The sequence below is a fragment of the Chenopodium quinoa genome, unplaced genomic scaffold, assembly GCF_001683475.1.
Source record: "Chenopodium quinoa cultivar QQ74 unplaced genomic scaffold, ASM168347v1, whole genome shotgun sequence".
Taxonomy (NCBI): Eukaryota; Viridiplantae; Streptophyta; class Magnoliopsida; order Caryophyllales; family Amaranthaceae; genus Chenopodium; species Chenopodium quinoa.
Window position 1 is genome coordinate 544,996 of NW_018744137.1, and position 25,040 is coordinate 570,035.

Below are 25,040 nucleotides of genomic sequence, written 5' to 3' on the forward strand. Positions count from 1 at the left end.
TGGATTATCAACAAGGTAATATAGGTTAAGTAATCAATTAGTTCCTTAAAAACTTGCTAAAGTTGTTATTATTAGATTTCCATGTAAAACAAATACTTTAAAATGGGGGACTTACAAGCTTAAGAACAAGGTCATTTACCTAATTTGTGTTGAAATACATAAAGGTTTTACAAGAAGTGGGAAGGAGTGTCATTGTCTTGTCGTTATAAATTCCATCTATTACAAATTCTTTTTTTTTTTCTTGGAAGAAATATTTTTGGTTTGAGAAATTCGTTTTTCGGTTTGGGAGAACAAATGAAATAAAAAAAAAAAAGGGAGATGTCCAATCTATTTTTACCTGGAAATAGAGAAATCTAGAAAAACAAAAGGGAAGTAGATTCCCTATTCAACTTTGTGATGGGGAAGAAAAAAGAAAAGAGGAAATAAACAAGTCCATAAAACAATCTACATACTAGGGGGTGAACTCAATAGAATCACCCAATACTTTATACAAAAACTTTTGTATACATCCGGTTTACACTAATATTAGAGTACATCGAGCAGTACAAGGGTAACTTTTAGCTAATTTTAGGGTAACTTTTTGCCTGTTTTTGGGTAACTTTAAACATATTACAATTTTTATATAAAAAGACAACAAGAAAAGTTTTATAAAGGTAATTTAATTACATTCAATCATTAATAATTGATTTTTAGTCATTTAAAATGTGATTTTTTACGAATAAAGTGTAGATAATTTTTATTTGAATTGAGTTACTTTTACGCATATAGGGGTAACTTTTATTCATTTTAGAAGAAACTTTTAATCACTTTAAGCTATCTTTATAATGGATGTACAATAATTATTGTACACCCGATTTTTGTAAAAGTTTGTGTACTTTATAATCTTTAAATGACAATACAAATTAAGAAAAGAAATAGATTAGGAAATATTAACAATTGTACAAAAAAAAGGGCACAAAAAAAGATGGTAAACATATGAAACTATAGAAAAACACTCTACATTGTAGTTGATACTAGAAGTGTCAAAACCACACTCGGCCCGACCCAAAACCGATTTGAAAAAATATCCGATTCAGATTTGGACTTGCGTGGACACAATAATTTAGCGTGACTCAACTTTAAAATTTGGCCCGACGACCCGACCCAACCTCATCAGATCCGATCCGATCCAATCATCTGAATTGACATCTCTAGTTGATACTAACCCTACATGGACAAGGACTGACAATGAACTAGTGAACATCCTATTCATTATTGAGCACACTTCTTTGTAATTGTTCTATAAGATAACAAGACACTTACTTAACCATGTCTACACGTGATCCGCCACTACATAAAGTTATTGATTATCTGACTAATATACATCATGAATTCCTATCATTAATCCCAAATTTTATTTATTTTTTTAAAACTTTCTAGCTAATCTAATTTTGTAATTTTTTTTTTTTTTTTTATAGAAATCTAATTTTGTAATTTGTCATACTACTTTCAAATTTTCATAGAAAAAGGGTCTTTCACTCTTTTGTGAACCCAAAAAATAAAATTAAAAATAAAACACATTCAAATATAAAACCCTTTTTTGTCGTTCTGCTTTCTACAATTCCACCGTCCCTGTTTGCAGCAACTACACTTTTCAAATTCAAGGTTCATCACTTCATCCCAAAACTTAAGTTGCTCCCATTTTCCAGAATCATACTTTCTGGTGAATTTACATAATCAATTTTTTTTTTTTTTTTTTTTTTTTTTTTTTTTTTTTTTTTTTTTTTTTTTTTTTTTTTTAAAATGCTTTATTATCTATTAATTTTCTTTTTTTTCTTTTTCTTTTTGTAGGAGAAGCAAATACAGCGAAAATGAATTATTCTTGCTGCCCCATTTGTGAAAATCCGATACCCATTAACGAAATTGAATGGTATGATTTATTTCTGATTTTATTTGTACAGTAATCTTTCTTTCTGGATTTAATTGTCTTATTGTTAGTTTAAATTACACTATCAACGCGACTAATAATTTCGGATAAAGGGAGTATATTTCTTCCGTATTTGAATGTTGTTTGGTAGACTTTGATTTTGTGGGTGTTAAATTTAGTGAAATTTGAAGTGAGAATGAATATGGTGCAGGCATGTGAACAATCACTTGGAGGATGATGAATTTGCCAAGGATATGGAATTAGCTCAGCAAATTGCACTTGCTCCTCCAAGCCCACCTCAAATTGTGGGTATTTTTGTACTTTTAATCAACTGTGTTGTTTTAGTTGCTATCTGTGTTGTTTGATTCATGTAAACTAAGTAGTTCGGTAGAAAATTGAGTTGAATATGTTGGGAAATACACGGATTTGACTGGCGGGATTGCTTTCATGGGCATGGTTCTTATGAGATGGAAGGAAAGGGGTGTGCATATGTTTCGCTGAAACCTTGTTGCGAAATTAATAGTATCTGAATTATTGGTGACATGAGCATATTAGGCCGGTTTTTCTCTTTCGTTGGGTTGAAGATATTGATTGTTTTATATACCTACAATAATGTCATGGTTGGTCTCTTACAATAAAAATTCAGTTCTCTTGATAATTGATATAGTCTTTACTTGAAAGTTGAAATACATTTAGGGACGGTTTGGTATGAACATTTAGGGGTGGAAAGAAACAATTAATAGGGAAGAAGTGAATCATTAAACTTTACTTTTTCAGTTGTTTGTATTAGTCGAAAGAGGTGAGATCTAAAATTAGAAAGAGTTAACTTATAGAAAGGCTAAATAAATGGCCAATTTGAAGAGCTGCTCCTTAAGGACCAAACAAATTCCTAATTGGAATTGGTATCACCTCGTCTTTCGAGTTCCTGGAGAATATGGCGAATGAGGTCATGATTGACCCCTAACCCCGGGATCTTCCTAATTTCGTGTGTAAGGGGTTATTTCTTGGTCACGCTTGTGCTGAACATTACTATACAACCCAAGAACAAGCTTGTAGGAGATTGGGAGTGTGCATCTTTATGTTCGGTGTTCTTCTGTTGTGCTAAATTGCTAATGGGAAGGAATTTCCTAAACTTATGTGTTTGAGGAGGGTTATGGCAATTGATACCATAGGCTGTACAGCAGTTACAACTCTGTGGAAACCATTACCCCAAGTAAAGGTAATTGTTACCTAAACCATCTAACCAAACACTCCGTAATGGTAATTGTTTATTCAATCCGTTTCTAGATATATTAAATATCCTTAACAAACATGCTCTTAGTGACTTGGTAAGTGTGTAGGACTGTAGGAGTTGGAGATGCAGCAAAATAGAGTTGTGGTTTAAACATAACGGGAATATGCTTCAAGGAGCTGTTAAATAACAATAGGGCCGACATAAGCTTCATCATTAGAATAGTCTACTTTAGGAAATCATTTCAAAATTAATGCCATACTTACTTTGGTATAATGATTGAATGAACTTATTTAAGGTAGTTTTTTTGAATATTGAATGGCCTCATATGTTTATCATAATTCCCTAAGTTTTCGAAGGATGTATTTGCCACTGTCACCTTTCCGATCCTTAAAGAAAAAGAAGAAAAGGTGGCAGGTATATATCACATGAACTGATTTAACTTCATTCTGAATGTGTTGTCTTAATGGTGCTAATACTTGTCTGCAAGATGATACTAATTTTAGATGGATTTGCAGGATAGAAGCTTCTGTTTGGATTTTGATTATGAGTCGGTATTTGAAGAGTTTCCAGAGAGTAGTACATCTAGGGATCTAAGGAGTGGAAGTAGAAATAATGAACCAAAAGATATTGATGAACAGATTTGTTGTATCATAAACTTACAGAGTAAGGCAATCTTTTATAAGGTTGAATCAGGACTAGTGACCTTACTAAAAAATTGCTTGGAACTTGAAAGCTCTACAAGTATACTCTCAGGTTATGTCGATCATTTTCAAAGCACTAGATCAGAGGATATGGGATGGGGTTGTGGGTGGCGTAATATACAAATGGTTAGCTCGCATTTACTTATGGAAAGACCAGAAGCAAGAAAGGTTTTGTTTGGAGGTTCAGGGTATGTGCCAGAAATTAGTTCACTTCAAAGATGGCTTGAAGTTGCCTGGCAGAGGGGTTTTGACGTTGCTGGCTCACAATTTTTCAAGGGGAAAATTTATGGATCAAAGAAATGGATTGGGACAACAGAGTGTGCGGCACTCTTATGTTTTTTTGGTCTTCGTGCAAAGATAGTTGACTTTGATAGCAAGGGTAATAAGGGAGATGCAGGGCGAGTTCAAGGACCTATAGATAAATTTGTTGTCAGAAGGGACATTGAAACTAAGGAAAGTCCTGCTAAGTTTGGTGATGGCTCTACACAGAATAGTAAGGGCTATCAAGCTTTGATTGATTGGGTTTGGAGTTACTTTTCTGAACACAAGCCAAAGATATCACAAAGATGTGGGGTGGTTGTTACAAATAAGATGTAAGTGTCCTGTTTGATTATCTGTTCGTGTTGCTTACGAAATGATCAATGCTTCATTCTATGACCTCCATCTAGCTCTGCTCTTATATTTCGTTTCTGCATTATTCATGTCTTTGATTAATTTGTGTGCTACTTTGAACAGGCCATTATATTTTCAACATCAGGGCCATTCAAGGACCATCATTGGGATTCAAGCCAAGCATCAAAATAATGGACAGCAACAGTACAACTTATTGGTATTAGATCCTGCTCATGTAAGTATAATCCTTTATTTTTGAGCTTTTGCAATCTTTTTGTCTGCATTTTGTGGCTTGCTTGTGCTGTTTTATGTTCACAAGTCCCATTTCAGCACCAGGCTTGTGCCCTTGCTGCTAAATGGCAAAAGCACACCACACGATCTGGTGTCAAAACACTTGGGCCTTGACATTTGGTAACGTGACACTCTCTCCCGAACGCGAAATTGAGCTTGTAATATATCGTTGGAAAGATACGGAAGTCTACTTTCATATACAATTGAAATCATATAGACTTCATTTATAGATTTATGATATGACTCAAAGAGTGAGAAGGTGTCTATTATCAGTTCAGCTTTAGTGTTACGCTTAAATTTCATACAATTATGTTTAAAAAGTATTTTGGCTTTTTAAAGGGCTATCCAACTGTTTAAGTTTCATAGAAAAATCCAAAGGTTTGTAAATCAACTGCCACAACTGGGTTTGGTTTTGGGTTAAGGAATAAGGAAATTGGGCCAACAAAGCAAACTGAGCTAAGGTTTAATGACCAGAAAATTGGGATAACTAAGCTAGGAAAATGGAATGTAGCATTTCTCTTTCTCTAGCATTTAATCGGGTCAAATAAGCAATAATACAATTTAATCATCAAACTTATAAATTGGGGAGACACGATCTAAGTGTCTACAGATATGTGTTTGGGTCTTTGTTAGTGTGAACTATGGAAGGGATCAAGAAGCTTGCTTTTTTCTACTCTTTCTATGTAAATGACAAGCTCTTGCCCCACTTGGGCTATCAATAAAGTTTTAACCTGATGTTTATTTCCCATTATCCCCTTTGCTTATTGAAGAGCTTTTTTAGGGATTGGAATAGACAAGGGTAACTTCATGCATGTGCTGGCTTGATTGGTTGCGGACCTGCCATCCACTTTTTGGTCCACTTTCAACTATGTTCGGGATTTATGAGGCTCTCCAATTGTGGATGTTCAATCTATTACTTTATTGACTCAATCTTTGCCATTTCTTTTCCTCAACTTACGGGATGTTTCTCCCAGCTATCTTCATTTTCTGCATACTTCATGGCCTAAGTACAACTGCACAACTGGTCTTTTCTGTTACTTATCTGGCTTGATGAACTTTAATTTAAATCGGAAATCTTTCTTCTTCCTTTCTACTCCAATTCCTCTAAATCACTTTTAGGACACTGGCTTTTACACAAATGGGAAAAAAAAAATACAAGACCTGTATTCCTTTCCTTACAAATTTCCCTTTATAATTACATTGGTTTTTGTTTATTCTGTGTGATATATGTTTGTACTCTTTCATTAGATTTCTAAATTTGCTTAAATACATTGTTTACCATGTGATTTTTATGTTACAAAATGCAAATGTTTGCAGAAAACAGAGGCTTTGGAGAGGTCGTTGAAAGAAAATTGTGGATGGCAAAAATTTCTGAAAAGAGGTCTTCATACTTTGAGGAAGCCTCAGTATCAGGTACAAGCAAATCAAGAGCTGCTTTGTTTGAGTTGTCCATTTAATCTATCAGTTGATGTAGTCTTTTTTTTTTTTCCCTCAGCTGTGCTATGTTGATCCTGGAATTGCACGGGCAGAGGAGATTGAGCAGCTGAAGAATTTGACCAGTGTTCTCATCAAATGCTAGATGGAATCGTGTTCTGTGTGCCTATTACAGGTTTCTGCCTTCTTCCCCCCCTCCCCCTTGTCTCTCCCTCTCTCGATGGGGTTTCTTATAGAAAGATTCATCTATTAAGCTGATTAGAATTCATATGCTGTCAACCTGCTTTCTTCCACTTGCAGCTAGATTTAGTTTAAACAAAACCTTGAGGGCATTTCAGCAATTGAGAAGGCTGATAAAACAACACTTACACTTTTTCTTCTGCGTACCTTGAAAGCTTTTCTGGAAATACTGAAATCCTTTGTTAGAAAGGCGTGGTGTCTAATCCTCATCTCATTCTCTATTACGGAAATATGGAGCTGTTCCTTAATGGCATAGGCTTGTTGGTTCAAAAAGGGAGTTTACTCTGCTTATTTGATGGGTTATGTTACGGGCAAGTTTGCTTATTTCAAGAGGAGAATGCAATAGAACTATAGAAGTTGCTTTGAAGGCGCAGAATCATGGCTGTTATTTGGGTTCTATGTCTTTTGTAAAGGCTCATGGGGTCTAGGTGTTGATGCTTACTCTGGAATATGTGCTTATATCTGATCTGTAGCATTAGGTGCCTTTCCCCAACATATTTGCTTTCAGCACGGTCAGCTGAATTGACATGCTCTCTCTCTCTCTCTTTCTTTTCTTTTAAAGGGAAAGATGCCTTGTTTTCCATTGTATTGTCCTGTGGTTACCACATTTCATTAATATAAAATTCTTTGCTGAAAAACAAAGTGAAGATGTTAAGCCTTTAAATGCGATTCCTCCATAGCATACTCAGCATCGAGATATACTCTTCTTAATTTTTTATCAACTAATGTCAAGTGAAATGTAATGGACCATAAAGAAAGCCACAGATCTGCTAACAATTTTACCCTTGGGATTTTAGCTGCTGAATAAATTTTGCTAAACATATTCTGGAAACTTGTTTCTTTGGTTGGGGTAGGGGGATTCATTTAGTCGTTGAATACTGTGCAGATAAAGATATAGCATACAGTATAATTTCTATGGGATGATCCTCTATACACACATAAATTTATATAAAGGTTATAATTGAAAACTGGGAAAGAGATGAACAAAGATTATGGAAACAGGGTCTGACGTTATTGTGCTAAGAAAGGCATTATGGTGAATGGGGTGCTTTCTTTAAAGCATAGCTTCTGGACGAAAACTCAGTGTTTGCTGCTTACTCTGAAGTCTCCCTAACAAGCCTCAGATTTGATGTAAGGAATATTCTATATGATGTTGATGTCCTTTTCTTCTGCTGTAATTTCATGTTGCTTGCTGCTAAATGACTCTGGCATATCCAAAACCTCCAGTTCTTGCAGGTTGATGTACCTTAGCCCTTTTGGAAGCTCTGACAACTTCCGACAACTAAATATTGACAGTCTCTTCAAATGTGGCATTGCACCGGCTTCGATTCTCCATTCCACCAAGTTTGGCAGGTGTGAGATTTGAAGCTCCTCGAGTTTCAGGAACATATTTGAACTGCAATTCCATCGAGTCCCCTTGTAGGAATTCCATAGATGAAGAATTTTTAAGAGAGGAAGGTGCCCCAGCTTTTCTGTTGGATCGTACTTTTCTAGATGGGAGAAATACAGTTCCAACTTGACTAGTGATGGTAAGAGTGTGAAGTTATATTCCTCTTTCAGTCTTCCAATGAATGCAAGCTTGTGTAGGTGTTGAAAGCTGTCAAGGTTATCAGGAAAAAGCAGCTTATCTTGTCTTGCCTTATGCCAATCCAATTTCAGTACCTGAAGCTTTTTGGGGCCTTTGTGCTCTAGGTTTAGCCAATTTACCACTGCCTCTAATTCTTCAGTGCATGAAATATTTACTATCCCCAGCTTTACTAGACACGCACTTAGTTTACCTAAGTCAGCTACTAGCCAATCACCTCCGCTGACACCCCATAAAATCTGCAAGTTCTGTAAAGTGCTGAGATTTAATTTCTTCATAGATGAAAGTGCATACTGTGGTAGATATACGTGTCGAAGTTTTGTCATATTCCCCAGAACATTGGGCAGTTGTTTACAAACACTAGGCTTTAAAGTACCGACGTAATCTAGGGTTATCAATTGTTGTAAATTCCCAATGGTTTCTGGAAGCTCTAATACCCCAGTGGCCCTTAATCCTAGGTAGGTCAAGAATACCAGTTCCCCAACATGTTCTGGAAGAGCTCTGATTCTGCTCCCACAAAGAATCAGCACTCTTAGTAGCTTGAACTGCTTGTGTATTGGCTCCAAGTTAGTAAACAGAGCATCATGCTGAAAATAATAATCCTTGGCTGATAATCCATGTTTGCCGAATTGAACTAAAGTTCGAAGTTTCGAACTCTGTGTTGGAAATTCATTGAATTTCCTGCAAAAATAATAAGTTTATGACTGATAATTTGCTCTCATGGTGTTAAAAAATGCAATAAACATATCTCAATTTATTTTTGATTTAAAAGTGGTCATGCTGAGTCTTTTTCGTTAGAGGAATCTGAACTGACATGTGATTTGGTGTTGTTTAATCATTTTGGATACTACCTCTGTTAATTTTTAGTTGCATCAAAGAAGTTTTTTTTGTGAGATATTAAAAGTTCCTTTGCAACTAAAAATTAACGGAGGTGGTATCCAAAAATAGAAATTAGTTAAGCAGGACAGTCCTAGTGGGAAAATTTTATGTGTATTTTTTTTAGATAAGAAAAAAGTATATTAAAACGGTACAAGTAATAGTGAGAGTCCCTTTGAGGACTAGATTCTACCTGTCATAATACAGAGACAGAAATCATATATTTAGTCATTTAGAGCTTTAGAACTTGTCTTTTTAAAGTAAAAGAAGCAACTCATACCCAGGATGTATTGCGACCCTTCGTAGCAGCATTTCTCTGATTTCAGGAACGTCACCCCTGGAATGGGTGGCAGCCTGAAGCAGAGGCTTGTGTTGTGCGTGGGGATAATTTTCAAGAAATCCTAACTCTGTTGATTTTGTGATGGAAACTTGATGAATCTTGTTGTGCAGAAGGACAGTCTTCATTTCTCCAACATGATTTCTCCTCATGACTTGAATGAGGCACCTGCAAGCTAATTCCTCCAGGTACTGTGCTGCAACATTTTCTAAAGTCTGTTCTGTACCAGGTGGAGAATCTAACGTTATCAGATCTTCAGATAGCCACATCCTAATCAATATTCCAGTCGAAATCTCAGAATGTTGTGGAAAGAGGCCGAAGTAAAGGAAGCATGGCTTTATGTCACTAGGAATATCATGATAACTTAACAATAATATGTTCTCTAGCGCCTGATTTGACTGTGTCTTTGATCCTAAGGAAGTATTCACAGTTTTCCGTTCTTCAACAGTTTCTTTGGTGCTTAAAAGCCCTCCCAATGCAACTACAGCCAAAGGTATGCCATTACAATGTTCTAGCATTTTACCTATATTGATCATATCTCCATTTGATATTTTATTGAATTGATCAATTACCTGCTCTATCCTTTGTCTACTTTTTGCGTGATTGATAGCTATGCTGCAAAGTAAGTCCCAACTTTCTTTTTCAGGCAGAGGTTGCATCTCATACAAGAAGTATTTGAAATTGGAGTGCTGAAAGATTCGAGGATTACCAACGGTGATTATTATCTTACTTTGGAGGAAGCTTCTGTGAATTTTGGTACGACTTTGAGCTGCAACCAATTCACATATCAAGTCTTCTGCGTCACCCATGTCATTTAGAACAAGCAGGTACCTTTTTTCCTCTAGAGCACTAATCAGTACACCTGCCAGTTTCTTTGTGCTAGATTCTTTTATGTTAGCATTGTTCCCCATGGTTCTATCAATGATCTGACGCAATGCAGCTTTAGCATTCTTCCCCTTGGGTATAGTAATCCAAAACCTGTCCTCAAAATGTTGTTTGACAATGGAATGATCATACAATTCTCTAGCTAGGTCTTTGTTGCCACCAGAACCATCCAAAACTCTGATGGAAAACAATCCTGCTTGTTCTTCTCCCCCTGTTAATTTTCTAAATAGATAATCAGCATCCAGGAGGTCATCTTCAGTTATGAGCTCTTCATTCTGTTGAAGCTCTGTTGATATATGGTTGGCGATGATAATTACCTTGCTTATGTGATTTTTGTCCTCGAGTATAGGATGCAAAAGACACTCTAGACTGCCTTTTGCACTTGGTGAAGAACAATCAGGCTAATCTTTTTCTCAGGGGACTCCTTAAGCTTTTTAACTGATACATTGTCTGGACTCTCACTCCTATCCCTGGAATTCGTCGTTACTTTTCGTAAGATGTCAGGCAGAATGTGTCTGATATCCCTGTCGTCCTCTATTGTTACCCATTCCCTAATATCAAAGTGTTCTTTCACTCTTGAATCATTATAAAGACTCTCAAGGAGAAAGACAGTGGCTGGATTTGCACGCATGTAAAAGATACCTGATTCATGGGTCTTTTTCGTAGCTAACCTTTCTGCCAGAGAATCTGCATTCTCAGATGAGCTGATAGTATACTCCAAGTGCTTGTAGGGATTACTGGGGGTGGCTTGAGTTGTAATTACTAATTTGCTTTTGTAACTCAAGTGCTGGATCATGGGAAACAAATGGTAGGCGAGATTATCTGGATCCTCCACATCATCTAGAATGATCAGATATGGCCTCTCTTCTAGGATACTCCATATCTTATTCGCCAACATGTCTGTGAGCATGCTGCTGTTTACAGCTTCATCTTTCCCTTGAATTTTTCTCAAGATTTCTAGAAAGATATTTTTAGCATCCTTTTTTTCTGATACTGATGCCCACACCACAGATTTGAAGTGCTCTTTGATATCTGGATGATTGCTGAGTTTTGCAGCTAGGGTGGTTTTCCCAGAACCTACTGTACCCACAATGTATAGGACATGTATTGTGTTTCCTTTCCGAACTATTTTCTCTACCAGAGAATTGATCTCTTTTGATAAGCCAATTAGTTTATGGGGATGGTTGGTGGTTGGGTGTTTATCATCCGAAGATCTCTGCCTTTGGTCTGTTGATTTCTCTTTTGGTTCCAAAACATAGGATTCCTCTGTCTTTTTTTGCCCGGTCCAATTTCTTTTTTATGCCTTCAATTTTCCGGATGTCTATCTGAAAGCACGATTGGCAGGCATATTTTTTAAAAAAGCCAAGTCTTCCACTATGTTCATATGCGGCCTTGCTGACAATATTATCAATCACATCTTCGGATTCATGGGCTATGTCCACGAGAAACCTGCGTGCATAAACACGTTTAGATATTACAATTTTCTGGACTCTGACGAGTGTTATTTGATTTTCAGTTTTTGTTGACATACCTTCTGAGATTGCTACAACTTCCTCTGCTTTCAGATGTCACTTTGTAGATGACGTTTTCAATGTTGTTCTCATAATTGTTAAATGTTGCTGTGAGCAGTCTGTTTTCATCTGGATGATCAAGGTATCTTCTAAGATTCTCGATTATTGACAGCAACTCTTCAAACATATCCTTAACAGGTTCCAAGGTCTCTGATTCCTGATTAAGTAATGAGTGAATGCGCCTAACAGCAACTGTAACAGTGGGCTCTGACATTTGGATTCTCTCTCCTCCTCTCTATTTTGATTGCAGAAGTTCTGTTATGCAGCCCTAGGATCTAAAGTTTTTGTTCCCTGTCTATGGCTGTCACAAGCCCAGGAAGAAGGGATGTACTGTCTTTGTCCTATGTCTCAAGCAAAGGTAAGTAAGTTTCCTCTGCTTTGCAATATGCTATCTTTACTTTGCATTTAGACTTTAGACATGTAGTGTCCGAATAGGAAAAGCCAAAAGCAAAAGGAAGGCATAAAGTCATAAATTTCCTTATGATAGAAGAATTGAAGACTAAGACTTGCTTTTTAGACACTATATGGATATGTTTTTGCTTCTTTTTTAGATTGTTTTCGTTCAAGGAATATCCTTTAGCAAGAAAGCTGTGCTCTCCCAAAAAAAAAGGAAAAATTAATTTAGATATAAATTAAAATAATACAAGTTCAAGAAATTAACTGTTTGACATTTAGATAGCATATTGCATACTGCAAAGCTTTGTTCAGCTCAACTTATTTGGAATTTATTTATATTATCAGAATTTATTCACTGTAGTAGACTGTATTTACATGTAGCAGAATTAATATGCGAGTATGTCAGAACTTATTTCACTTAAGCATAACTTTTTTGTTCTTTTTTTTGAACTTATATACGCTTGTATGAAATTATTTGTGAACAATAAATTGAAAAATATAGACCCTAGAAATGAAGTTTTATTGACATCATGAGTACACAAGTATTCTTTGGATGATTACTGGAGTAAATAGAAAAGTTGTCTGTTTGTGTAATTGGAATAGTAGGTTAAGTAATCGTCCAACCCTTGAAGTTTTCTCGTCAGGTGCTTTAATGAAAAAAGAAAGAAAAAAATCTGTTATTAAAACCAATTGCACCTACATTATGTGACAACAATATAGACAAAATGTATAATGTTTTCTTCTATTATCTAACGACCCTAACTTATCAGGTTCTAAATGGGTTTAATGAAACTGTTTACCTTCTACAAATGCTCCTCCTGCATTATAAGTCCTCCTCCCTCTCAGGTTTTTCTAATCTCATAATATATTCAGTACATTCCTGGGTCCTGGATCCCGAACACACTTCCTTTCACCCTAATACTTAGTAGTAAGTTGAATGATTTTGGCAGAATTCTTTGAAAGTGTATTGGAAGGACCTTTGATATAAAGGAAGCTGTATGTGCTAACAAAACATAGATTTTCATGTTGAGCTGCTAAATTTTTGTATGAAACTGTCTGATTGTGAGACTAGGGTGAATTGTACATTTCTGGGCGAACTTTTCAATGTCTCGCAATAAATTAGTGTGATCTGGTCTCACCTTTGGTCGAATTATGTGAAGCCAAGACAGACTTTCTATGTCTGACTTGATCTTGCTAGTTGAAAAGGTAGAAGCTAGTTTTGAGTTTTGACTTTCTAACCCTCCCTCAGAAAGACAAACTAAATAAAACAAGGCGAGAATGATTCCAACTGAACTTCCCTAGAAAAGAAAGTAAGTGAAAAAGAAAAGATTCCCATGAATCCCATTTGCATCACTTATGTTATGTAAGAAAAGTAGAAAACCAACTAAGAAAGCAAAGCTAATGAACTGTGCACAAGTTTTGCTATTCAAGGATCTTCTCTTTACGTTTTCATTGTCCTTTACATCATTAATTTGTATAGGCTCAAATAACCTATATTCATCTGTAAAAGTACGCCTCCCAATGATTGGTTGATTATTAGTCCATTTTCTTTGCCACTGGACATCTTCCCCCCCCCCCCCCCCCCCCTCATTCTTCTTCAATTTTGGTTCTGTTCTTTTATAACTTAACTTGCCATGTCAAATCAATTTGTTGATTATTAGCCCATTTTCTTTGCTATTGAACATTTTTCCCCTCAGTCTTCCAAGAATTTTGTTCTGTTCTTTGATAACTTAAACTAGCCATGTTAAATCAATCAAATTCTCAATCTCATGTTAGCATGTCAGGTTTGTCCGAGCTTGCTCACTCGGATAGACCCCTAACCTTCTCTGACATCATGGACTTAGTGATACCTAAATTACTTGATATTACTGCTTCCACACACATTAACTATAGTGAGATGCAATTGAGGCGGTTAAATAAATTCAGGATGGATTTGGAGCATATTAATGACCATTTCAAGAGGCTCAAGGCCTTGGAACAGCATGCTGAAAAGATTTTTAAAGCTCTCTTGCAACAGGTAGTGGATTCGGAAGATGCTGTATCTAGACTATTTATTGATGATTCAATGTACTGGCAGCTTGAAGAAAACCTTACAAGGATCAAGAGGCGCATGCCTTCCACTACTTTTGGTCGTCTTTTAACTGGATTCAAAGATCCTAAGCCTCGGGGTCATGAACATGAAGAGGAGCACAGAAAATTGGCAATTTATCCCTCTGGCCTGAACCCCTTTTTTGAGAGTCCTGCTGTTTTTAGGCGGCTAACTCAAAGTTATGAGCTGCTTGATCCTTTACTTAAGAAATGCTTACTGTGTTTCTCAGCATTCCCAGAGGGTGTTGAGGTCAATAAGAGGACAGTCATCTATTGGTGGATTGGAGAGCAGCTGGTTGATCCACCGACCGTTGATGATGGTGAGAAGAAGGGGCATGATATATTGAGAATGCTAGTTGAGCATGGCTTTCTCGAGGAAGTTATTATAAAGGGTAGGGTGACAAGTAGATGCAGGCTTCGTCCTTCTATTTATCCGGTTTTAATTTACCTTGCTCAGGCTGCTGGTTTTTTTTATCATCCCGATGACAGGGAATATAATGATAATAATCTGAGCTATGGAAACAAGCGTAGGGTATATTTAGTAGAAACATCAAATCCAACATCCTCTTCCTGCTTGAAGTACCTAAAAAGTAGCAGGACCAAAGACCTTAAGTGCATAGAAACACTGTTTAATGTAAACAAGTGCTACATGGATATAAAGCTCCACTGGTTCTGGAGGATGAAAAATGTGAAAGCTCTCTATCTGGGGAGGTGCGATTCAAAGTCCATCCAATACATTGAAGTGAAGTCCAGTAAGTTCCTTGCAGGACTGAAGCATATGGAGGGGTTGAGGCTTTTGAGTCTTCAGGGGGTGTCAAAGATCGTAAAACTCCCAGATTCAGTTGGTAAAGTTAAAAGTCTAAGAATTTTGGATCTTAGAGACTGCAATGACATGGAGGAATTGCCTGACTCTATCAAGTCGCTTGGGAAACTAACACACCTGGACTTGACAGGCTGTTACTCTCTTGCTTGCTTGCCCAAAGGAATATCCTCCCTCTTCGAGCTTCAAGTCTTGAAAGGATTTTTTTTCAGAGAGAAGCACCAAGATAAGAGAAGTTTATGCTCGTTTCAAGATCTAAAGAGGCTGAAGAAGTTGAGGAAACTGAACATCACCACAAGTCTTGAGAGTTTCCCAGATTATAAACACCTTGAAGCTCTTGGTGAGATGACTGAGCTTCGCAAGCTGACAATCGAATGGCAAGGGTTGTTCAAGGAAGGAACTACCAAGAGGTCCAAGACCGAGCATAAAGATGTTGGTAATTTCTTTGGGGGTCTGGGTCTGGAGAAACTTGACCATAAAGATCTTGGCAATTTCTTGGGGGGTCTGGAGAAACTTGACCTCCAACACATCCCATACAAATGTGCACCAGCATGGCTGACACCTGAAAAGTTGAAAAATTTGAAAAAACTGTACATTAGAGGAGGTAAACTAGAAAAACTGGGTGATGAGGAGCAGCATCTAGGGTGGGAAGTAGAAACATTGCAATTGCTGCACTTGCCCGGACTGAGCATGACATGGACTGTACTACAGGGGTGGTTTCCAAAGCTTAGGTACTTGGAACAAGTTAAATGCGATAAACTTACTTCCATCCCGTGTAATATTGAGGGCGTTTGGCAAAAACTCCCATAGGAGATACATCCATATTCTTTAGCACAATGCTATGGGATTCTACATAGTTGGCCATTGATTTTATTTTCCTACTCTGTTGGGGGCGACTGAGAGGGTGTTTAGGAAGAGGAATAGATACAATGTAAGTATGTAACATACTTCTCTCTTTAGTTTAAAGAGCCGATAATAATCTGGGTTTCCTTGGCTTTTAGTTTTAGGTTGTACTAAAATTGAGTAGCTTATTGATAAGCTTATATTAATGCTAGTATAGGGTATAATATATATTATGGTTCTTGTTTTCCTATTTTGTAGATCCAAAATGTTGTTTTTGTTATTTGATAGTATGTAAAGGCTATTAATACTCTCACTCTCTCTCTTTTTTTTTTATTATTTTTTTTTTTATATCTTTATTCACCACACTCCCTAACTCACCCTTGAATTTTGCACTTGTCTTGTACTTTTTCCACTTTCTCTCTCTAACTTTTGCATATGATTGTATTTTTTACTTTTATTAATTTACTTCATTCATTTTTCTCCTCCTATTTCTTAAATACTATGAAAAAACACAAACAATAACTATATTATGGGATTTATATTGTAAGACTCAATTAATTATAATTAGTGAATTATACTCATAATAAGCTCGTTTTAAGAATTAATCAATAATTTTGATTTCCTTGTATTTTTACAGTGGTTATATCCTAGAAGTAATAGTGGGTTGAAAAAAAACCCACTAACACAATAACCCCAAAAAGATGCGAAGAGGCAGCCGCATAAGAGGCAGAGAACACGGGAAGGAGACGAACACGCAGAGGGGAGGACAAAGCAGCAGCAAGACCCGTGACTGGACCGAGCATTAAGCAGCGTCCAACTACTGAAAGTGGAGTTTTATCTTCTCTATTTAAGTTTATGCAATTAACAATGTTAATTATTATTGATTGTGTTTTCTTAACTGTGATGTTTGGCTAGATTTCCTTGTTTTAATTTCTATCAATGAATTGAATTATTTGTTTGGGTTTGATTTTTATAATTGCAATTTAATAATCTTGTTTTATTTCGTATGATTCATTTGGCCAATTGATTGTATGTTTAAGGTATTGATTTAATTTATTAGTGGGAGTGAACTTTCAATACTAGTTTGTGGGATTACCAAACGTTGAGTAGTATAATTTTAGGAATAGTTATACACTTGGGGTGGTTTTATTGATTTCCTATTCTTAATGAGTTTATTTCAATTGTTGTGATCACGGGATCGGAGTAGACATAATATTGATTTAAATATACGTTTTCTACCTTGGGAGAGGAGATTACGTACTTAGTACTTGACAAAACCCGAAACCTAGAACTATTTCTTATTCGTGTTTGTCGTTTTTATTAGTTTGCAACTTTAATCATTTATAGTTTTAGCAGTACTTTTCTCATATTTTTTCGTAGTCGAAATAATATTTAAGTTTCTTAATTTGGTAATTGAGTAGATCTCCTTGTGAATACGATACCTTGCTCACCCTATTTTACATTAATTGACTTGTACACGTGCCCGACCACTTTTCAAACTGTTTGCTTCATTTATTTACAGTGAAATAACAAGCAATTATTTTGTAAACATGTCAGATGTCAATTTGAAATTAATCTCATTTGTCACAGGACACTCAAATTTGGAGTCTCTACAAATGCTGGACAGGCTGGTTAGTGAAGCCCTGAGAATAGATATCTTAAAAATTCCCTTATCTTTGTCTGAGCAACACGTTAAACTAGCCTAGATACTGCAAGATCGTCATCATGTACAAAGCTGAATTCACATCTTTGGAAGCAAATATGAAAAGTAAATGCCCGGTATGCAACTTCATTTTGAGGGAGGTGACTGAATTGAGGTGCTGTAACATAATCTGGCATATAGTGGATGATTGTTGGTGGGATCTAGATGATTGAATGTTGAGTTGTTGGGAGGAAAAAGTTCGGTGGCAGGAAGTTCCTGCGCTCTGATGTTCTGTCTTTTATTCTTCATGGGCCAACATAAACCGGCTGGTGGGCTAATTGGCTGGTGCGACTGCCTTGGGCTGTGCCACCCGAAGGCTGAAGCTTGCTGGCATAGCCGCACAGCCCACCGCCATGCTTATATGCATAATCTGGTGTTTATTTTAAGAGTATGCATGTGTTTCACCTGAGGAAGGTGTTAATGTGGGACATAATATTATTCTGTGAAATACATTCTGCAATAGACTTTTTTCTCTACCCAAAAAAGGCAAAGAAATGTGTAGGATGTTGCACATTGGGGAAGTAACTCATTAGGAAAGTATTCTCAAAAAATTCTCTACCTCCCTAGTAAGTAAAATAATCGGTACTTTATATGCCTTGAAAAATTGAATGAGAATTAGATAATTTATTCTTTGCCCAAGCTTTTACACTCCCTTGTAAACAATATACTTACTTTTCTGAACAAGTCTTTCTTTTTCCACCTGAGAGTCTGAGATACTGTGAATGTCGCTGTGAGGGGTTGGTTATGAAATTTACTGTAGTTCAATTTTTGAAGGGACTATGGAAAACCTGGGACATTCAGATGTTTGTTATGTTGAGCCTTATCCTACAGATAATCTTAATCTCGTTTGCTCCTTTAAGAAAGAGAGTGTCCCAGCAAATCCTGCATTCACTTATTTGGCTGGCTTACTTGTTGGCTGATTGGGCGGCTGCCTTCACCATCGGGCTCATCCAGTATAAAGGCTGCAATGATGGTGAGAAAGTTACCAAGGACACATTGTTCTCATTCTGGGCCCCGTTCTTAGTCGTGCACCTTGGTGGGCCTGACACGATTACTGCCTTAACCATGGAGGACAACGAGCTGTGGCGTCATCACCTCCTGCAATTTGTTGCTCAGTCTGTTGCTACCTGTAATATATTGTACCACAACCCCCCACCAGATCCTCTGCTGTGGCTGCCAACAGCTCTTATTTTCGTGTGTGGTTTGATCAAGTATGCAGAACGCATTTGGGCTCTTTACCAGGCTAGTCTGGACACGTTTCGTCGTTCCATCCTCAGGGATCCAGATCCAGGGCCCAATTATGCCAGAAGTATGGCCTGAAGGTAAAAGATGGCTTCAGCACAAGGATAGAGACTGTTTTAGAGCCTGAATTTAAGCACGATCACTGTAATTCTGAGGTTAGGCAAAAGAGTGGACTACAAGGTGTTCAGGTGGTGAAAAAAGCCTACCGTCTCTACCAGAGGTTCAAAGGTTTGATTGTTGATTTCGAATACAGCTTCCGGGAGCGCCACAAGAGCTTACATTATTTTCTCAGGCATGGCTCTGAATTCTTATACAAGTTTGTTGATTTCAGTATATAGTGCCTTATTTGTTTCAATGATTTTTGCTGCACATGCATGAATTCTGTTTGTGATAGAATAAGTTAATTTAAATTGTGTTAATTGGTTTAGGGCTTGATCTTATGTTTTTTCCCATAACAATTTATATTAAGATATGCTTGATTAATGATTAAAGTTGTCTGTTCGTGCTTGTGTGTGTTCTTAGAAGTTAGAATGGTGCTTCCAGTCCAGAGCTTGTTCAATGTTGTGTGCGTATGATTGAGCTCATTTTTTAGCTGAATGAAATACACACTGATTTTTTTTGTTTTTACTCGTATATTATTTTCATTGGTTTGTTTATTCGTCTTCAGCTTGGAAGAAGATGATGCCTTCAGGGTAGTAGAGATAGAGCTCAACTTCCTCTACGATGCCTTTTATACCAAGGCGAGCATTTTACATCAACGTACTGCGTATTGTTTACGTTGCTGCTGCCTCAGTTTTGGCTTAATATCTTTTGGATTCTTCTTCTTTTGGGATAAGTTTCGCGACAGGTCAAAGAAATCGCACATTAAACCTCGAGATGTCAACATTTCCTACACCTTACTTGGTGGTGTAGTTGCCTTGGACTTCATTTCAGTTCTGGTACTGATCTTCTCTAATTGGACTGTTGCCTACCTGGTAAAGGATTACAAAAAAACCAAGAGAATTAGTTTTTCGGACGCTATCACACACAAGGTGCTCACTTTCAGGAGTAGGTACTTGTCCGCCTTCCCTGAGGCGCCTCGAGTTTCACAGTTCATTTTCCGTCCTTGGTCCAACTCTATCTGTAGGTTCAGCCTATTGGAATACTATCTCAACATTCGGGGCTCGAAGACCAACAAGCTCCTTGACATTTTGGGCCTTAGGATGTTATTTGATGATTATAAGTATGTTGATACATATGCGCTGAAGCAGAACATGAAGAAACTAATCTTCCAGGAACTCAAAAAAAAGTCCGAAAACATTGATGAACCGAAGATGGCCAAGTACCTCTGCCGTGTCCGTGGGGACTGGGTTCTTAATTCTTATGGTAAGATAATCTTCTAATTATAGTTCTATAATCTTAATTCCAAACTTATCTCAGCTGTAAGCTTAGCTTAGCTCGCGATCATGTTACCTGAGTTTCCATAATTCTAAAATTGCTTCCCAGCTGCATGAGGGTGGAAACTATGAAAGTAAAAGAGTGAATTTTCTGTTAATTTGAGCTATAATTGAATTTTGACCGAGGTTAACATGTATGTATATAATTTGTTCTAGCTACAGATACGTCAGTCTATAGCAAAGAGGTGTTGGAACTCAATAATTGGATTAAGGAGGTTGATTATGGTGAAAGTTTGCTCTTATGGCATATAGCTACTGAGATCTGCTACAGTATGGACAGGTTTCGGTACAGTGCAGACCGTGTCATGAGCAAGGTACTTTCAGATTACATGGTGTACCTGCTGGTGATGAAGCCGATGATGATGTCCAATGTGGCAGGGATTAGTGACCTCAGGCTTAAAGACACAGAGGCTGAGGCGTTAAGGTACATTCAGGGCATCAAAGATAAGAACGAGGTCAGTAGCCCGCTCCCTCCACTGGACTTGTTGTGCCGAAGCATGATGAGTATACCGGTAGTTGATAATGTCAAACCAAGAGATGTGAAGGGGAGGAGCAAGTCGGTGTTGTTCGAGGCATGTCGATTGGCAAAGAAGCTAATGACATTTTCTGAACAGGTGAATAAGTGGGAGTTGATGAGTAGGGTTTGGGTGGAATTGCTTTGCCATGCTGCTTCCCAGTGTAGGCCAACCAACCATGTTCAGCAGGTAAGTAAAGGCGGAGAGCTTATTTCTGTGGTTTGGTTATTGATGACACATCTTGGATTAGGGGAAAAAATCTACCTCGAAGCTAGACCCACAAAGCCCGTGCTCATCGTAGATGAGTAAATCACTACATATCTATCTTGGCCGGAAATAAAGGTGGGGGTCCAAGATTTGAACCTCAAACCCGAAACTAACCACTATTTCCCAATATTTAAAAAGTATAATAAGGTTGATTAAGTATTCATAAAAATAGAAACAGGGCAAGGCCTCCATACGGCCCCCCCTTTTTTTTTTTTTTTTTCCGGATTTTGGTGCACACATCCAGTTGCAATGTACTCCAACCTAATCTTTTGAAGGTTCGATCTTTGTCAAGTCTTTCCATGCTATGATTTGTTGTATCCTGACATTGATACAACTATGTTTGAAAAGCATCTGATAACACAACTTAAATTGATATCCTTTTTTTCTTTACGATTTATTATTTGAAATTTACGCTAATTACATTTATTTGTCTGAGAATTATTTTTTGATAATATTTGTGGTAGGAAGAACAGTCATATGAAGTTATTCATTGTGACAATTCATGAGTAGTCAACTAATACACTAATCAGTTGTTCATTCCAGTACTCTATTCAAGATTTGCCTATTGAGCTTGGTCAAAATATGTGCTGGCAACAAAAGAATATAAATCGCTATGTTATTCCATGAAAACAGGCAGCAAGAAATCAAGAATTGTGGAAACAAGTTTATACAAGAAGTTTTCTTTCATAGCTTATTCTTCGTATGAATACCAATTAAATAAATCAATCATATTGTCTAGCTATATTTGAAGATTTATTTTCTTTGACCACCAATGTTCATTTAAGAAAGACTACATTAACAAGAAACATGACTTGGAAAATATGCATACAATTTTAAAGTCATAATTCCTACTTTTAAGGTCTACGCGGCTTAAACTTCAATAGTACACTGTTTCATAGTAGATATACATCTGTCTTTTGATCATTGTAGAACGTAAAAGAGACGCTCCTTATTAATTACTGTTGAAACCCATTGTAACCCACTTGTGAGTGTCCCACATTGGAGAAAGAGGAGAGGTGGTTCCACTTTATAAGGTAGAGGAGTTACTCCTACTATTGCCAATTGGTTTTAGTATAGAAGCTCCAAAGCCTTATTATTAAATACTATCTCAGTTCGTTTAACATTATATGTAAGTGTAACAATTGGATATTTTTTGTGACACATAAGATATTCAATTGTTGCACATAACGTGAAATAAAGGTATTAAAAAATCAACTCAAAGCATTACAAATTGTATAACTTGGGTGCATTTAAAATTATAAAATTTGTTTCATCTTGTAAGTAACAAGTAGAGTGCCGAATTAAGTAATCCCTTCATTGCCTAGTATATCATACTAATTAATTAATGTAGGTCTTCGATTTAACAGTAAATACACCAAGAATAATCTTATTGTAACATCGTAATATACTTGTATGATGAAGAAATACTAGCTACTTAAATACGTTACTCAATCTATGCACCAAAAAAGAATATATATACCCCTATGCTACTCCATGAAAACAAGCGAAAAAAAATGGAGGAATATATGAAAATGTTCATAGAAAATACCAGTTTTTATAATGAGATAGTGTTACCTAAAAAGCTTTGTATTTTATTACCACATTTCTTGAGCTCTTGGCTTCGAACAACACTTTGTGCATTTGTGATCTATCCAACAGCTTCATTTTTCTGCCTCGACTTTTGGAAACGCTATGTTTCTTCCTCTAAAGGTACACTCCTACGCATTAGCAACTTTTTGATTGTAAAAACTTATATGTAACGACTAACGAGTGTATTGTTCTTTGAGTTTAATACTATGCATGTATTCAATTTAAATTACGTATCTTTCAGCTTTGTAAAGAGGTGATTCTTATATATTGGATGATTAAACATGTTGCATACTACACATACATGAATATGATACGTACTTAACTTTATTGTAAGTCTGTAACTGTTAGTATTACATTTTTTTTAGATGGTTATGTAGAAACGATGCCTTCAAAAAGAGCTATGGTATCACAAGTAGTTGGAGCACTAACATCGATTCCAATTAACACATTGTTTTCGACGGTGTTCGAGTGGATGATTGAGAATGGTTGGACGAGATGTTACCCTCGGATTAGTGATGTGGGGTGGCAATCTTATGTGTTACATACACTTACATATCTGTTTGCCGTGGAATTTGGGATTTATTGGGCTCACAGATTATTACATGAGATCAAGCCAATTTACAAGTATATTCATGCACCTCATCATTGTTATAGTAAGGAAATCGCACTTTCTCCTTTTGCAGGTAAGCTATTTACTTTAAATTAATTCCAATTCCATACGTACTTCCATTCTGTCAAGTAATAAATTAAATTAAATTGTGACGGTTAAAATAGTATAATAATGATGTGATGTATATGTATCAGGTTGGTCTGGTCACCCTTTGGATGGAGCAATATTAGAAACTCCTTATGGTTTAATACTAATGTTTATGCCTATACATTTCACCACTTTATTGGTGCTTTTTCTTGTCGAAGCAGTATGGGGTGTTATTATACATGACAGGAGTGACGCAAAAGGTTGGCTTATTATGGGTTCTAATTATCATACCATTCACCATACGTCAGGCCATCACAATTATGGTAATTATACCATTTTAATGGATTGGTTATTTGGGACTCTTCGCCACCCTAAGAGTACTGCCAATGATTATAATACTCATTTGTAATATCAAGAAATTATAAATTTATAAATAATTAAGACTGGCTTACTATCATAAGACCATTTTGTAGATGAAGCCAAGAAGAGGCAAGAGAAATTGAAAAGGGTACACATGCTTGCAATAACTCGCGAAAGTGGTCTTATGATGCTAAATTTTTTTTATCAATAACATTCATGCTTATTAACTCTTCTTGTAGTTTCAAAATGAAATAGTGTGGATTGATTTGTTGATAAATCAAACTCAATTTTGATTAAACTACATTTATAAATATAATACAAGTACTTCAAAACTGGTTCATTGTTATTTTCGTATTTTTGCTCATAATACTTCCTCTGTTCTTATAATATTGCAATTATTGTTATTTGTCAATCATGTGTTGGAGAAGCTATTAAGGCACATGGGTTGTCCATCGACACCTCGCTATAAATACAAAATATATACTCCGTACTTGGTATAATTTTTTTATTTTTTTTATTTTAGAAAGATACTTGTATAGAGTATTCACATACATTTCATAAAAAACAATATCAACACTCTGTCTTATAAATCATGGCTATGACACTTATTACAACGTGCGACCTCGGATTTCATAAATTTGCAATGGATAATTGTTGATTCGTAGAAGGTCATATATGATAAACAAATTGATTACATTGCCATACGTTAGTGTCTACATTGTAGTATTAGTTCACAAAAATGATGAGATAAGAGGAACGTGTGATCCACGATTTTTTCTTAAAAATTCACCAGAGTGGCAAATAAGTCTATTGTCGATTTGTCTGATTATATACCCGACCCATGGTCCATCTGAATTATAGACCATTACATTCATTGTTTTGAATTTTCTATTCTTAAGGTTCAATTTTAATTTTTGTATTCTAATAATGTATATCAAAGAATTTTTTGGTAATTCCCTTTAATTATCATGAATTCAATTCTTACCAATCTAATACTTCCTCCGTTTTTATTTTATTGCACCATTTGGACTTTGACACTATTCACTTAATGTTCTTTGACCATCATTTGTAATTTATCCATTAGGAAAAATATAGTCATGAAAGATTAAGTTAGATTCATCTCGAAATCTTCTTTTCAAATATCAAATTTATATAATTTTTACAAAAGTATAATAGAAGATATTAACAACTAAAGTAATGCATTGGCAAGCTAGCGTGAAATCCCTCATGGTGCAATAAAAAAAAACGGAGGAAGTAGTATCTTTCTTTTTTTTTTTTTGGGAGGAGAAATGTAAAGCTAGTATTAATTCAAAGAGAGATTATCCATAAGTACATATATACAGAGCGATTTTATAAGGGAAAAAGTGTTCCCACACTCGTTTTGACTCCGAAAGAAACTAGTTACTACGTAT

General features: G+C 36.2%; 5 protein-coding genes across 7 annotated transcripts; 4 read left to right on the top strand and 1 right to left on the bottom strand.

Moving 5' to 3' along the window:
• The first annotated feature begins 1,299 nt into the window (after window positions 1–1,299).
• Window positions 1,300–7,739, top strand: LOC110692967 (zinc finger with UFM1-specific peptidase domain protein-like). 3 transcript variants are annotated; one of them, XR_002505545.1, is made up of 9 exons: window positions 1,300–1,644; window positions 1,831–1,909; window positions 2,118–2,211; window positions 3,656–4,434; window positions 4,577–4,688; window positions 6,062–6,157; window positions 6,240–6,353; window positions 7,421–7,549; window positions 7,646–7,739. XR_002505545.1 is itself a non-coding variant. In XM_021870057.1 (8 exons), the coding sequence occupies exons 2-7, from the start codon at window positions 1,851–1,853 to the stop codon at window positions 6,321–6,323; spliced, it is 1,224 nt and encodes a 407-aa protein (XP_021725749.1). In that variant the 5' UTR covers window positions 1,301–1,702; window positions 1,831–1,850; the 3' UTR covers window positions 6,324–6,353; window positions 6,479–7,082. The 3 variants fall into 3 exon arrangements, 2 of the variants coding, with proteins under 2 accessions (XP_021725749.1, XP_021725748.1); XM_021870057.1 differs by lacking the exons at window positions 7,421–7,549; window positions 7,646–7,739 and adding an exon at window positions 6,479–7,082 and having other exon boundaries at window positions 1,301–1,702; XM_021870056.1 differs by lacking the exons at window positions 7,421–7,549; window positions 7,646–7,739 and adding an exon at window positions 6,479–7,082 and having other exon boundaries at window positions 1,301–1,644.
• On the bottom strand, window positions 7,562–12,024 carry LOC110693090 (disease resistance RPP8-like protein 3). Its single transcript, XM_021870217.1, has 5 exons — window positions 11,625–12,024; window positions 10,484–11,178; window positions 9,141–10,376; window positions 9,035–9,072; window positions 7,562–8,684 (listed from the first exon to the last, which is right to left on the bottom strand). Exons 1-5 carry the CDS (start codon window positions 11,884–11,886, stop codon window positions 7,562–7,564), a joined length of 3,354 nt encoding a protein of 1,117 aa, XP_021725909.1. The 5' UTR covers window positions 11,887–12,024.
• Window positions 12,025–13,666: 1,642 nt separating this feature from the next.
• On the top strand, window positions 13,667–18,142 carry LOC110692964 (disease resistance RPP13-like protein 4). The gene is made up of 3 exons (XM_021870052.1): window positions 13,667–15,907; window positions 16,457–16,645; window positions 17,410–18,142. The coding sequence occupies exon 1, from the start codon at window positions 13,810–13,812 to the stop codon at window positions 15,784–15,786; it is 1,977 nt and encodes a 658-aa protein (XP_021725744.1). The 5' UTR covers window positions 13,667–13,809; the 3' UTR covers window positions 15,787–15,907; window positions 16,457–16,645; window positions 17,410–18,142.
• On the top strand, window positions 17,370–21,407 carry LOC110693091. Its single transcript, XM_021870218.1, has 5 exons — window positions 17,370–17,450; window positions 18,353–18,715; window positions 18,769–19,055; window positions 19,431–20,128; window positions 20,356–21,407. Exons 1-5 carry the CDS (start codon window positions 17,370–17,372, stop codon window positions 21,021–21,023), a joined length of 2,097 nt encoding a protein of 698 aa, XP_021725910.1. The 3' UTR covers window positions 21,024–21,407.
• A 1,078-nt stretch (window positions 21,408–22,485) lies between these two features.
• LOC110692968 (delta(7)-sterol-C5(6)-desaturase-like) lies at window positions 22,486–23,954 on the top strand. Its single transcript, XM_021870058.1, has 3 exons — window positions 22,486–22,691; window positions 22,949–23,254; window positions 23,376–23,954. Exons 1-3 carry the CDS (start codon window positions 22,496–22,498, stop codon window positions 23,675–23,677), a joined length of 804 nt encoding a protein of 267 aa, XP_021725750.1. The 5' UTR covers window positions 22,486–22,495; the 3' UTR covers window positions 23,678–23,954.
• Window positions 23,955–25,040: the final 1,086 nt, after the last annotated feature.